This window comes from Lolium perenne, chromosome 3 (genome assembly GCF_019359855.2).
Source record: "Lolium perenne isolate Kyuss_39 chromosome 3, Kyuss_2.0, whole genome shotgun sequence".
Lineage (NCBI taxonomy): Eukaryota > Viridiplantae > Streptophyta > Magnoliopsida > Poales > Poaceae > Lolium > Lolium perenne.
In genome coordinates this window covers 312979059-312993005 of record NC_067246.2, presented here as the reverse complement: position 1 = coordinate 312993005, position 13947 = coordinate 312979059, and the positions used below count along the sequence as shown (strand labels likewise).

Sequence of the window (13947 nt, the reverse complement as noted above, 5' to 3'; positions counted from 1 at the left end):
GACCCCGGCCTCTGCATAAAAAAAGATATTGAACTCATGTAATACTCAAATTATATTTTTTCGGTTGGAAATGGTTGGTGCCAACATATTTCCTTTGATAGACATGTTAATAAGATTTTACAATCCAAGAAGTGTCATCTGCCTGCATGGAATTTCTCTTCCTTTCTTCAGAAAGAGCTTTTACGAGCATTTGAGCAATATAAAAAAGTTACTCCTTCCGATCCATATTACTGGATGCTAAAACTACAACTAAAATGTATCTAGATATATCTATATTAGCATCAAGTAATACGAATCGGAGGGAGTACATAGTTCACAAGGGATCTCAAACCAAATTACTGGCCCATCTATACAAATACAAAAATATTTTTAGATCAACAAGGACTTTCCCCGGTTCCATTAAAATGAAACCATCATCCAAACAAGTTTTCCAGCCAACCATACAACTACGAGTAGACTGGTTAATAAGCAATACTTAGCTAAATCTTGATTTCATGGCCAGAAAAATAATTGGTGTAAAAATAATATTCAAAATTAGCTGTAAATTTGACCAATTAATTTGAAGACGGTCGACTGTTGAAAAATGATGAAAGATGAGGAGGCGAAGTGCGAGAAGACAAAAACTGAAAACTCCACCGGAATCGCGAGCGTACTCTCCCCCACTTCCTTCCACAACTTGCCGCCCCCCCTGGCCTCTGCCCCTCGCCATCTCCGCGTCGTGACGCTGCCGCGGCCGTCCGTACAGCGCGCGCAGCGGCCCAGATCCCTCCCTCCGGCGAGCCCGCCGCTCGCCCAATGGACCGTCTCCGGGCGGGGAGCCCCGTCTACGGGCGCCAGCGCAGCGGCAGCAGCACGGGCTCCACCTCCCCGGGCGGCGTCTCCCCCTCCCACCACCGCTCCTCCTCAACCTCCTCTGCCGCCTCCATCCCAGGCGCCGCCGCCGGCCCCGGGGCCATCTCTAACGTCCGCCGCACGCAGAACGTCGCCGCGCGCGCCGCGGCCGCGAGGCTCGCGCAGGTTATGGCCTCCCAGAGCGCCGCCGCGGCCAACGGGGACGACGAGGACGAGGACGACTACGCCAACGACCACCCGCCCCCGCCCCCGATCAGGTTCGGCAGCGGAGCCCGCGCCCCGCACGGCAGCAACGGCGTCTCCCTGCTCGGCCGCGCCGCGAGATCTCCCTCCCCTGCGGTAAGTTTGCTCCCGGATCTCTCGACGGCCTCGCTCGGGGCCGCGTCTCTGTTTCGGAATCGGCTGTTCCGAGCTCGAGCTACGAGCGAACTTAGTCCTAGTTAGTCAAATCGAGGTCAAATCGGTTTCAAAGCATGCTTCCTTAGTTGAATTTGCAAATGAAGCTAGTAGTTCCATCGGCTAATGCCGAGTCGTTTGTTAGTCCGTTTTCTTCGGGAGTGTTTGGGTAACCCATTAGTCATTACGAATTTTGAATTGGCGTCTCGATCTGCTCAATTTGCTTACTCGGTGGCCTTCTGCTAATTTGATCTCCTCATGTTTTCATTAGTTAGGTCGGAACATTGTAGAGCAACCTCCTCCAGTCCGATCAGCATCAACCGGGAGATTGGCCGTTGCGGCACGGCCAACTGCCACTGTGGTGCCACCAATCAAAACCAACTCGACGCTGCGAACACCATCTCCTATCCCGCCCGTGGCTGTGGATTCTCCAGTGCAACGCAGTCAGACGAGAAGGTACATGCAGTGACATACTCAAACCTGTAGGATGTGCATTGTGCTGTGTATACTAGAAATAGGCTGCTGTGAGCTTCTAAGTAACGATTGCATGATACTAGTGTTCAACCAATTAGCAATAGTGAGCGAATTGTACTCCTTGTGTCACTTGTCAGAATAATTGTTGACAATAGCTTACTGCATTAATCAGCTCTTGCAATGGGCTTACGTTAACTGGACTTGTCATTAGGTCTTTTTACATGTTTCACTGATGGCCAATATTTTCTTAAATTTTCTCAGCATGATGATGTCCAACCATTAGGTGGCCATGCACCAACATGTAAAAACAAACGAGACATACTACTATTCTTCTAGTCTGTTACTTATGATGAATAAGATCCGCATAGTATGACAAAGAGTACCTAATAAATTTGAGTCCAGTTGTGTGTGCTCCCTAGGTAGTGCAATGTTTAGTTGTTCGCTAATGTGACTGAAATGGAACATCTCATGTAACTTGTGATCTGATCTTAGATTGGGTCAACATAATGGCTGTGTGACTAGTATGCCTTGTGGCCAGTTAGACACTACTATGCTATGCTGAACTGTGCTGCATAATCTATTTGGTTGCAGAGAGTATTACTAATTATAGCAAATAGTTACTTTTGACGCCCTAAAAGAGATGTTGCTGACTAGTTGATACATCTATATATTGCAGACTATTCCACCATGTGAAGCACACACTTTTATGATTTCTTTATGTTACCAACTTACCATGGTCACTGCATTTCTTGTTGTGTTCATGCATTTGAAATTTTGAATTATCACATTAAACTCTTTTTCTAGCTTGAATTTCCTTGCACCCCTTCTCTTTACGATCTAAAAGGGCAACATGTATAGTTTTTTGACCTTTCCTGCTTCAGGTTTGATACAGCGCCACTTAACAATAGAGAATCAGCGCCACGGAGAGAGTCATCTACGCTTCAAGATGAGGTTTTCTTTTTTCTGTAGAAATTACTCCATCCATTTCTAAGTAGATTATTTTGCACAGCAAACAAGGAACAAGCAAACCATATTCCCCTCATTTGAAACATTTATTAGGTTACTTATTTCTCTCGTGATGTGGGTTCCTAGTCTGTATTAGTAAATTACTTTGGAAATAACAATTTAGATAAGGAAGATGATGGATATCCCAGGGAAAAGCTGGAATGGCAAGAAAAGTTCGGGTTGATAACGTACAATTTCATGTCTCTAGGCACAATATTTGAAAGCTGGAATGGCATGTACTCGAGAAGAGAAGAAATAGTTATTCCCTCAAATCCATATTAATTGTCGCTGGTTTAGTGCAAAGTTGTACTAAATCAGCGACAACTAATATGGATCGGAGGGAGTATTTGCATTTGTACGTGGTTTGTGATTTAGCTGTTAGATTTTCTTACTAGAAAACTGAAAAGTTGAAGAGTGCATATCAGCTATTTGAAAACTAACACAGTGATGTCCTACAGCTTGATATGCTACAAGAGGAGAATGAAAGTGTTCTAGAAAAGGTAATTGCTAGAGGAGAATGATAGTGTAATGCACTAATCTTTTCTAAGACGTGCTCATTTAAGTTTATTCTGAACCTTGAACAACAGTTACGGCGTGCTGAAGAAAAATGCGAGGAAGCGGAAGCTAGAGCCAAGGAGCTTGAGAAACAGGTGGCATTATGACCCACTAAAAATTCTTCTGATTTGCTTTGTAGTTTGATATGATTGTTCATTTGTAATACATGTTCTGAACCTATCTCAACTATAGATTTCTGAAATATCGGAATAAATTCACCTGTTTGTGTTAATAGAATGCAGCGTTCCTTGCAAAATAAGCTGTATCTGCATTCAGTTTGTGGATGTAATAGTTTCCTAATATGCAGGTAGCCGCTCTCGGAGACGGGGTATCCTTAGAAGCTCGTCTCTTGAGCAGGTTTGTTCCATGTCTGAATATGCTTACTTGACAAATCTAGAACTCGTTGTAGCATAACATTTTCATGAATGCTGGCAGGAAGGAGGCGGCACTTAAACAGAGGGAGGTCAGTTATTCTTTAGTTTTTTTCATGGGTTACTAGCAAACCATTTCTTCCTACTGTTTGTTAGCCAAGATTTTGATGAGTAATTGTGAAATAATTGTGTTTATAATGCCATTTGTTATCCAAACAAGAGGATAAATCCTCTGCACCCTGCAGAACGTCAGTGCCATCCTTTTCAATTTGGTGTTGTGTTAAACTACTGTGGCTATGCTAGGTCCTTATTCCAAAGTTTTGCTGAATGATACAAAAACATATACATACAGATTTTGCAAGCTGTTATGTACTTAATAATTGAAGAGGCAGCTTCCTTCCAGTTAGCCAACACTTTTGGTGTCGCTTCTGTAATTCCTTTTCTATTTACATGTTCACAGGCTGCACTAAAGGCTGCAAGGGAATCAAATGACGGTAGAAATGGGGACATTAAGCATGAACTTGAGGTAATGATACTTCCTACGAATCAACATATGGTGGCCTTTATTGGTTTCTATATGGTGCTATATTTGACTCTTCACCCATTCATTAAATAGTCTGCCAAAGAGGAGGTTGCAGCGGCTGTGGACCAGCTAAAGGAGGCAGAGTCTGAAACAAAGGCGCTGCGATCGATGACTCAGAGAATGATCTTAACACAGGAAGAAATGGTTGGTCTGATTTACCTATGATTCTACTCATTTTAATTGCTTTTGACATGTTATTTAACCTATTTATAACTTTACGCCAGGAAGAAGTTGTCCTTAAAAGGTGCTGGCTTGCACGGTATTGGGGCTTAGCGGTTCAATATGGTAAGTTGCTTAAGAAGCCATATCATTTGGTGGGAAAAAGTTGAGCATGATTTACATTATCCAGTATGAGCTAATCCTATAATTGTTCTCGAGGCATTTAATGGATACAAGCTTCTGTAGCATTCACGCAGCAAATTTATTCTATGGACAAATGTTATATGTTGGCTCGTGAAATGAAGTTGGCTAGCTTGCTTCTGTGATTTATCTTCTTTGGGTAATGGTCAATAGGATATCCCAGCTCTCACCTAACCACATTGTATTTGCTAAGATGTGCATCGGCTTTGTGGAAACTGTGCTATGATGTGCTTATGTTTTGAACTGCCATGAAAAAGTAATTGTGACTAGTACTATGCTTGCTAAAATCAGATTAAAGTGAGATAACTTTTTATTATCCAATGGTTGTCCTCTTACAACACCCACATATCCACCAAACAAGATTATTATGGTCCATCAGAATGCCTAATGGAGCCATAGATTATATACAAAGCAGAGTTGCCTTTTTATGAAACACTAGATAAGACCTATTGAATAAATATATTTTTAAATAAAGTACTCCCTCCGATCCACATTAGTTGATGCTAAAATGGATGTATCTACAGCTAAAATGTGTCTAGATGCATCTATATTAACATCAAGTAATATGAATCGGAGGGAGCAAGTGAAAGTATAAATTAAGTAAACACTTAAAAAAAGGGCACATAAGAGGATTATAGAGACCATTTTGTACATGGATGTGATAATCCTTTAGGCTGCTGTGCTTGTGAGGATATTTAACAAGCCTTTATACTGTCTGGTTGATGTGTTAGGCTTGCCTGGTCTCCTACTCCTAGCCTCCTAGGAACTCTTTTGCACCTTGCACGATGGCTGACAATAGAAGTACTGATTCTTTAACACAGAATAAGAGCTAACTGATCGAACTGCTACCAGGCCAGCCCAACTATGTATAGGACTGGATCTGTACTTAGGTTAGGGGACCAAAAGGAAAAGGACCATGAAGTCTATTCACATGTGATGCTAATTTCTGATGTGATTTTATTTCTATCCTGATCCTTGGTTGTCTGATGGCTTGGCTTGCTAACAAACTTGAAGGAGTTTATCCCGAGATTGCGGTATCAAAGCATGAACATTGGTCATCTTTAGCCCCTCTTCCTCTTGAGGTGGTTCTCTCTGCTGGTCAAAAGGCTAAGGATGAGCCTAAGCAAGGCAAGTCTGCATCTATATACTGTAGAAGTTGTAGATCATAGTTTATTCCATGCACACTCCAATGAACTATTCTTGGAATTTATTCAAGCAGGTGAGGATGATGCTCAGAGGAGAAACCGGCTTGTGCGAGATATGAGTGATATTATGGGAGAAGGCAACATAGAGAGCATGCTTTCAGTTGAAATGGGTCTGAGAGAGCTTTCATCTTTAAAGGTATTCTGTCCTTTTCCAGCAGCAAGTCATGTTAACATATTTTTCTAGATTTCAACGGCAAAGCTACATTTGTAGCACTTATTCAAACTTCAATATAGGAACAAGCTGTTCCGCCAAATATCGTGGGTATTAGCTTCTAATATTCTTCAAAGTTTGACTGAGCCTCTGTTGATTCCACCCATTGGAATGCTAAGAAGTCGTTTGGAAGCCAGGCTTTCATTTCGTTTGTAGCATTTTGAAATGAATACATTTACATTGTAATTCCAGAAATGAACACTTGTTTGGTTGCCACAGGAATTGCAAATGACAGTAGAATTCAATATTGAATTTGTAGATGGCTTCCATAGAGAAACACAAATGACAGGTCTCAGTTTGGAATTGTGTTTACTCATGGCATCATTTTGCTGGATTTTCTAAATGAAATGACGGCCCAATTCTGTGGCAACCAAACAGCCCACCTATGGAATTCCAAAATGAATTCCAGGATTCCAGGCCCAAATGATGGATACCAAACGACTTCTAAGTGAAAACATAATTTAATGTGCTGGCAGAGTTTTACATCTGCCAAAAGTAAAGAGTAATTGATTTGATTTCTGATGTAATAGAGGGACTCAAAACTAATCTGTTTCTTCTATGGAGACTATTTCAACTGCTGTACAAATGACACTTTTGATCTTTTATCACTGTACAGTTTCTCTCCTGTCTGTAACTGCTAACTGGCTTCACAATCACTAGGGTCCTCAATATAGTTATTGCCATGTAGGTAGAAGATGCTGTTGTAGTTGCACTGGGTCAACACCGAAGACCTAGCATAGTTCGGCAATTCACATCAGGTTTGTTCTTTTGCATTGTTTCTATCATACTCATTTACGTTCTATCAGTATGATAGTTGCTTCTTTATTGCTCCCTCTGTCCAATATTATAAGATTATTACAACCATTATAGGAGTATATTGGTTGTAATAACATCTTATATTATGGGATGGAGGGAGTACTTTTCATGAAATCAGTGGTGGTGTTACAGCTTTTTGATGGCTTCACTTTAATAAGCAAATACTTCTGCGTATGCAATTTATTTCTTTATTTTTATCTTCTTTTAAGTTTACAATGTAATGGTAGGGCACAGGACCTTTGATGCGTACTATTGTAATTTGACTATTTTCAAGGCTCATTAGTTAACTTTTTTGTCCGGTGGAATTGGTAAAGGGAAATCCCTTATCTACAATCAAGAGGGTCTCACGATGAAATTTTGGGTTTGCATTTCTTCTAATTTGCATATGGGGGCCCTATAATGTGGTTATCTATTTGGAACATTACAAACTCCTCATATAAGCATTTTATCTTCTGTCCAGTAACTGTTTCACTAGCATCCAGCCATAAAATAGTAAGTGTTGATTGTATCATATCATCCACAGGTGCATGCAGTATATTTCAAATTACAGGAATTTTCTTCGTCAACTCCATTAAGATGCATTTCTGTGCCCTTGTTCGCGTTCTTACTAAGCAAGCTATAAATTCTTTTCAGATTATAAATCACCTGGCGAACCTAAATTCTTGGAGGCATTCGGTAACGCATGCCTTTTTCTAATTGTTTATTTGTGGATTTCTGCTTTTACTGTTTCGAGATTGTATTATAGGCACCTTTTTTGAACCGGGTCTGTAACTTCATTTAAGCTGAAACTATTTGACATATTGCAGACCTTAGCCCAGAAGAGGCAGAGGATGTTAGCTTCAAGCACGTAAGCCTTTTAGCAATATGTGAACTGCTAATATTTTAGTAATTGTTACCTGACATTTATGAACTCCATACCACACCAAATGCAGGCGTGGCTTATATACTTCTGGAGACGAGCGAAAACTCATGGTATTGAGGAAGATATTGCTGATGAGAGACTTCAGTTTTGGATTGGTCGCAATGCACATGCTCCAAATTCTCATGATGCTATTGATGGTAAGATGCCTGTTCCCTATTATGGAATATCTATTATTGAAAAACTAACCATTGGCAGATGCCCCTGTTATATTACTAGTTTATCTGAAAAACTAACTAATTCTCTGAGCTAGTATGCCATGATTTTGATTTTCTGCTTTACTGAAAACTGTCTGGTTTGTCACTGCAGTGGAGCGAGGTCTGACGGAGCTGCGAAAATTGGGTGTAGAGCAGCAATTGTGGGAGGGCACGCGTGCAGACATAGATGAAGCTGCTTCGGCAGCCGAGAACGAATAGGGGATGCATCATGAATTCATGGTTGTTTACGCTCCATGTATCATCCCAGTTTTGGAGAAATGGGAACTCTGGTTCCCAGCAGGTCTCAGGCCCTTGCTACCATCGAATCAATCTCCGAGGCGATGCTTCTGTCCATCAGTGTTGAGCAATGGACTTGTCCAATGCTCTGACAGTTTGTATCGCGAGCCAGTATCATCTCTTCATTAATATAGTTTTTGTGGAATGTGTTATAGTGTTTCTTGCGGCAAGATGATGATGACCTCACTTCACCTGGTAACTGTGAATTTTGTGATTACTCCCCCAACGTCCCCTCTTTGTTTCCTAGTTTGTACAAGGATCCTCTGAACAAATGAACAAACCACATGCTGTTAAGGTCCCACTTGTGCATCTTCATCTAGCGAAAGATGTACCACCTGATGCAGGTCGCTTTGTTGTAATTTGTGTATTAAACACTTTGTTTATCGCGGGAAAAAGCTGACCTTGTTTCTTGCATCGTCTTCTGACCTGTGCACGGATCGACGATGCAGGGTCTTCAGATGGGAATGCGACTCTTGGAGTCCGCTACAGAGACAGTTGGACAGGTGCGTCAAAAGATCTCGCCGAGTCACTGTCCGTCCTTTTTGGCTCGTCACATGTGCTGCGATCTCCAGACCCCTACAGTCCTACGCCACACAGACAGGCCCCAACTCAAACTTGTCCTACGCGTGCAGCACATTGCAAGCCAGCGAGAAGTAAATTACGTTTGTTGTTTCTCCATTATGATAATGGTTACAAAAGAAGTCATTACTGCTACACATCTCAATTTCGTTTTTTACCATGTACAAGATGTCAAAGTTACAAGTCCCTGGAAGCTGGAAGCCTGAAGCTAGCACGTACACGGCGACTGTCGCTGGCCGGCGGCGGCCAGCTGCTACACAGGACTGCGTGGGTACGTACATCGATCTTTTCCTGAAACGGAATTTCATCGTCGGCGGTCGGCCGGTTTCCTGGCGTCGAGGGCACCCGCAGCTAGCAGCATCGCTGGCCGGCGGTGACTGGTCGGGTCTAGCTGCTCCGTCGTACTTAGATTATGCCCACCATACGCGTCTGGAATTGATCTCTTGACCGACCGATCGATGGATCGATCTCCTTTTTTCGGGTGAAGGGTCAAGAATGGTTTAGAGCCGTCACGGGGAGCCTGCTGCTGGGCGCGCCTACGTACGCCTTTTGCCGCCGCTCGCTCTCCGTTTCTTATTTATTCCCCACTCCCTTTCATACCTTGCGCCCCTGGGCATTCACTCGCTCGCTCGATCGTCCATCAATCCATGGCCATGGATCCACGCACGGCTGCTTGCAATTGCATCATTGCGCCTGCTCGCTAGCTCATTCCCTCGGCTACACGTTAAAGGCGATCGATCGATCGGGCCTCCTTGTCGTACCGTCGCCGTCCCATACGGTTGGCACTTGCTGCCTACTAGCCAGTGTACGTAGTGGCACTAGTAGTACGTACTGCTTTCTGTACTGTTAGGTAGCCTGTAGACAGCCATACGTATACGTGCAAGATCGAGCGTCAAGTGTGAGTTCTTGTATCATGCGCATGGCCACTTCGTGTGTAGCACAAGAGATGTTCTTTGTACTTGAGTTCGAATTGCACATGATCCATGGACCATGGTTTTGTTGTTGCATCATTCCTCCCACAAAAACCGATACATATGTTATCAACATGCATGGAGATATGTACATTGCGCTGATGTTAAATTACTACTCCCTCGAGCCGTAAGTACTTGTCGCAGCCTCGCAGGTAGGGCTGCAAGAAAAGCTCGTGAGCTGATCGAGAATGACTCGCTTTTTTAGCTCGACTCAAGATCGAATCGAAAATAAATGAGCTGAGTATGAGCGTCTTCTCTAGCTCGACTTGAAAGCCTGATTTTAACTCTGTAGCTCGGAATAATAGCATAATATATATGTATAACTATTTGGCTATGTATCAATAGGAAATATGATAATTTGTTACTCCACATGTGATCGAAGGTGAATTAAAAGAGAAAATTAGGCATTAATCATACCTAGTTTTATGAACAACTTCACGGCCGGTGGCCACTCCAAGAGCACCTACTATCTTTGCACAACACTAGAACTTTCATGAACCTTTTCCTCTAATTTGTCATCCCAGCTAGAATTTTGCGAGTCTTTTTGCTATGCTACAATAAGGTAATAGTCTTCTGAAGAAATTTATATTAATTGCCATGGTTGTTATTGAAAAATATCTTATTGTGTTTGCTATGATGTTGTATTTTAAACTATATGAAAGAATTGCCTCAGAATATAAGAATTTCATTGTCTTGCTTAGCTAGCTTGAAACTCACTCGAGATCGTTACAAGCTGCGGATGATCCAATTTTAAAGGTCGACATTTAACTTGACTCAGTCTGAGCTCCTTCAAATTTTTCTATGAGTTGAGCTGAGCGAAGTATAGCTCGCTCCAACTCGACTCATTTGCAGCCCTAGTTGCAGGTTTAAGCTGCGACAAGTATTTAGAGCGAGAGGGAGTACATACCTGAAAGATATACAATCGGACAGTCCTACTACCTGTACATACGAAGCTAGCTAGCGCTTGCAAGTTGCAGCTACAAGGTGGCCTCTCAAATCAATCAACAGTTTGTCAATCTCACCAAATCTTGCTGGCTAGAAACTTGCAGCTGGACCTGTCAGCAGCAGTACATACATTATCTGAGACGTGTACCGAGTAAAAGTGTAAAACAGCGGCGATGACATTTATGTTCTTCCAAAGGGCGGAATTGTAATGATATCTAGTGCTACCACCCCTTTGCATGCTACCGTGCTACCGTACAAAAAAACGTATTTTATACGTGTCAAAAAATTGTACGAAAAAATGTGAGTACTCATGAAGCATGTCCCTACAACATCACAAAATTTTATATCCAAAATCGACATGGACACTGAGAAACAAAAAAGAGAAAATCAGCATGAATAGTGCTACCTAGTGTCACAAAAAGACAAATCAGAAAATGACACTATTCATGCTGATTTTCTCTTTTTTGTTTCTCAGTGTCCATATCGATTTTAGATATGAAATTTTGGGATGTTGTAGGGACATGCTTCATGAGCACTCACAATTTTCCGTATAATTTTTTGACACGTATAAAATACGTTTTTTTGTACGGTAGCACGGTAGCATCTAAAGGGGTGGTAGCACTAGATATGTTCTCACAGTCCATCAATCTTTAGCCCAACCTAAAACAACATTGATTTTATTAGCATAATAGCGGTTTCATTGTTTAGCAATTTTCTGCAGTGACAACTTATTTAAATCCATGTATATTACTATATGTTTTTCCTTGGTTAGAAAAATTACAGTTCCACAAATTAAGTCTAATATTAGTAACCATATAGAGTTACTGACAGCCTATTTGTACCCATCAAGAGGTAATAAGATTATTTGCCAGTCGGCTACACAAAATTAACGGTTGACATCAATTTTGTGCATCTTAAAAATATTCTTATAGATACGAATCTAACCAACAAATGATTTTTTCGTATAACAAAATAGTTTGGCTTGGTTTACATACATTAGAAATAATTTGGCTTGGTTTACATACATTAGAAATAACATAGCATAATAATATCCAATCAACTTGCAGGTTCGCGCATGGCAATGAATTTCTTTACAGAGTCGCACTCCTATTCTTTCCCTTCATCGTAAACAAGTTGTTTACTTTCATTGTTATGCTGCAACAATGAGCTGCTTTAGCTCGTGAACTTGTCGGCTTGCGATTTAAATCTCCAATCATATAACACAGAACTTGCTTTAGCTCATTGTTGTTTAGATAACAGAAGATAAGTTCGCGGTCTCTGCATCATAGATGCACACAACCAACTTGGCGACTCGTAATTTCTCCTCTGATCATAGCGTACGTACATACTGTCTACGTCAAATTAGGCCGGCGAATCGGAAGAAAAACTCAATTCTCTTCCTCATACTTTACACACGTGAGTCCTGGTTGTGAGGGCAGACCTTTTTTGAGTTTTCCCTCCAATAATTCCATTCCCAAGACCGCGTTGCATCCGATGAAGTTCTCTTGTTCAACTCCGGCAGGGTCACAAGATGCATGAGAGAGTTTACAATTATCAGTACACATACACACACTCGAGGGGTTGAGTAGGAATGCAATCATGTACTCTTCCCTCATTCTCAAACCGTGAACAGAATTATATCTCTCTTGATGTATCTCCTTCTCATATCCAGCACAATTTTGTAGAGAAGCGGGCATGTGCAGATAGTGAGTGTATTTACACATAACCATTGAATCAAGATAAGGTAAGCAAGTAGTCGGAACACTATGTGTAATACACTAGTATATTAGATCCAGCTGTAGTGGCATTTAGATGGAGGATAGAGTACATGTTATATCAAAAGAGAGAAGACATAAGAATTGGTTGGATGGAATTACATAGTTCGTATGTAATTATCGACCAACTATTTTCTTCTTTTAATATCCACTAACTACTATGGCGTGTCTAGGACAGTCTGGGACACTATGTAAATACATTCTGCTAGCCGACTTTTCGTACTATACATAAAAATTGAAACAATAAACTTGGGCAATTTAGCCAACGCCAAGATAGATTAGGTTTGCAAAGTCGGTGGCAAAGTGTTTCTTGTTTCTTTTTTTATGATTGAAGTAACCTTCTGTACTCTTTTTTCTAAGGGAAAACTAAGCAAGCAACCTTCTTTACTTGTGGGCAAGCAAAACAGAGAAACCAACAGAGACATCTGTTGCGCAGCACCCTAGCTCCAATTATCACGAACAGAAAGCCAGCTCATTTGCCATGGGATGCTTCTCCATGGAACAGTACACGTGTCACTCTCCCCAAAAAACCTTGCTTGTAAAAATCGAAATGTCCCCTCTCTTTTCTTTCAATCTTAGCCCCACAGATACACCTATGAATTGCATGCCAACTCACTATTTTTTCTTGCATGCAATATTTTTTATTTGCTACAGGACATTACAATTTGGGGTACAAACAAAACCCCAAAAGACAAAATTCTAGCAGCATCAAGATCGAACCAAACAAAAAACTTCACTGGTGCCAACTCTAAAGGAAGCATATGCATGTACTCCATGTAAAAACTATACATCATGGCACACTGAATTCTAATGCCGCCTTTCGTTTCCACCGAATCTTCCTCTTCTTTTCCATGTCACCTACACATGTGCGCCTAGTCACCGATAAATATATCCTAGGAGATATAATGTGTTTATCACTCTTCCAAAAGAATCCAATGATCTCCTAAAATATACAATGATATTCTTGCAAATAAGTAACAAAAAAAAGTATGGTTCTACTACTTTTTATCTATTTACAAAATGTAATGTTTCGAGTTTTCGGTGGGGTGGCCAGTTTGCGGAGGAGACATGACTCTAATTGGTGGTGTTCAAATTTCACTGCAAGTGCATTTAATTACAAGAAATCTTGCGGATCCGAAAGATTATATCACCTAATGAACAAACAAATGTACAGGCCCGACACAGGTGTGTCCTGCCTTGTCCCATTTACCATTGTGGTTGTCGGACAATTTCACAGGTACAGCCTGGGGTTTTATTGATCTTGTTTGATTCTTTTACTGTAATGTTTGTGTATTGTCTCTCTTGTAAGGAGGAAAAACAAAAAAAAGAAGGCATATCCAATTACCAAGAAGGGAGGAAAGCCTCGGAATACAGCTTTGCGAGGCGTAGGTAGCTCTCTGCAGACGCTGCCAGCCACTGGCCTCTGGCCTCTTCGT

General features: G+C 41.4%; 1 protein-coding gene across 1 annotated transcript; it reads left to right on the top strand.

The window, feature by feature from the left end:
- Window positions 1–648: 648 nt before the first annotated feature.
- On the top strand, window positions 649–8651 carry LOC127345484 (coiled-coil domain-containing protein SCD2). Its single transcript, XM_051371963.2, has 17 exons — window positions 649–1191; window positions 1520–1704; window positions 2604–2673; window positions 3186–3227; window positions 3315–3377; window positions 3590–3639; window positions 3718–3745; window positions 4114–4179; window positions 4270–4380; window positions 4461–4521; window positions 5611–5724; window positions 5816–5937; window positions 6701–6770; window positions 7462–7503; window positions 7635–7675; window positions 7761–7887; window positions 8057–8651. The coding sequence occupies exons 1-17, from the start codon at window positions 796–798 to the stop codon at window positions 8161–8163; spliced, it is 1695 nt and encodes a 564-aa protein (XP_051227923.1). The 5' UTR covers window positions 649–795; the 3' UTR covers window positions 8164–8651.
- Window positions 8652–13947: the final 5296 nt, after the last annotated feature.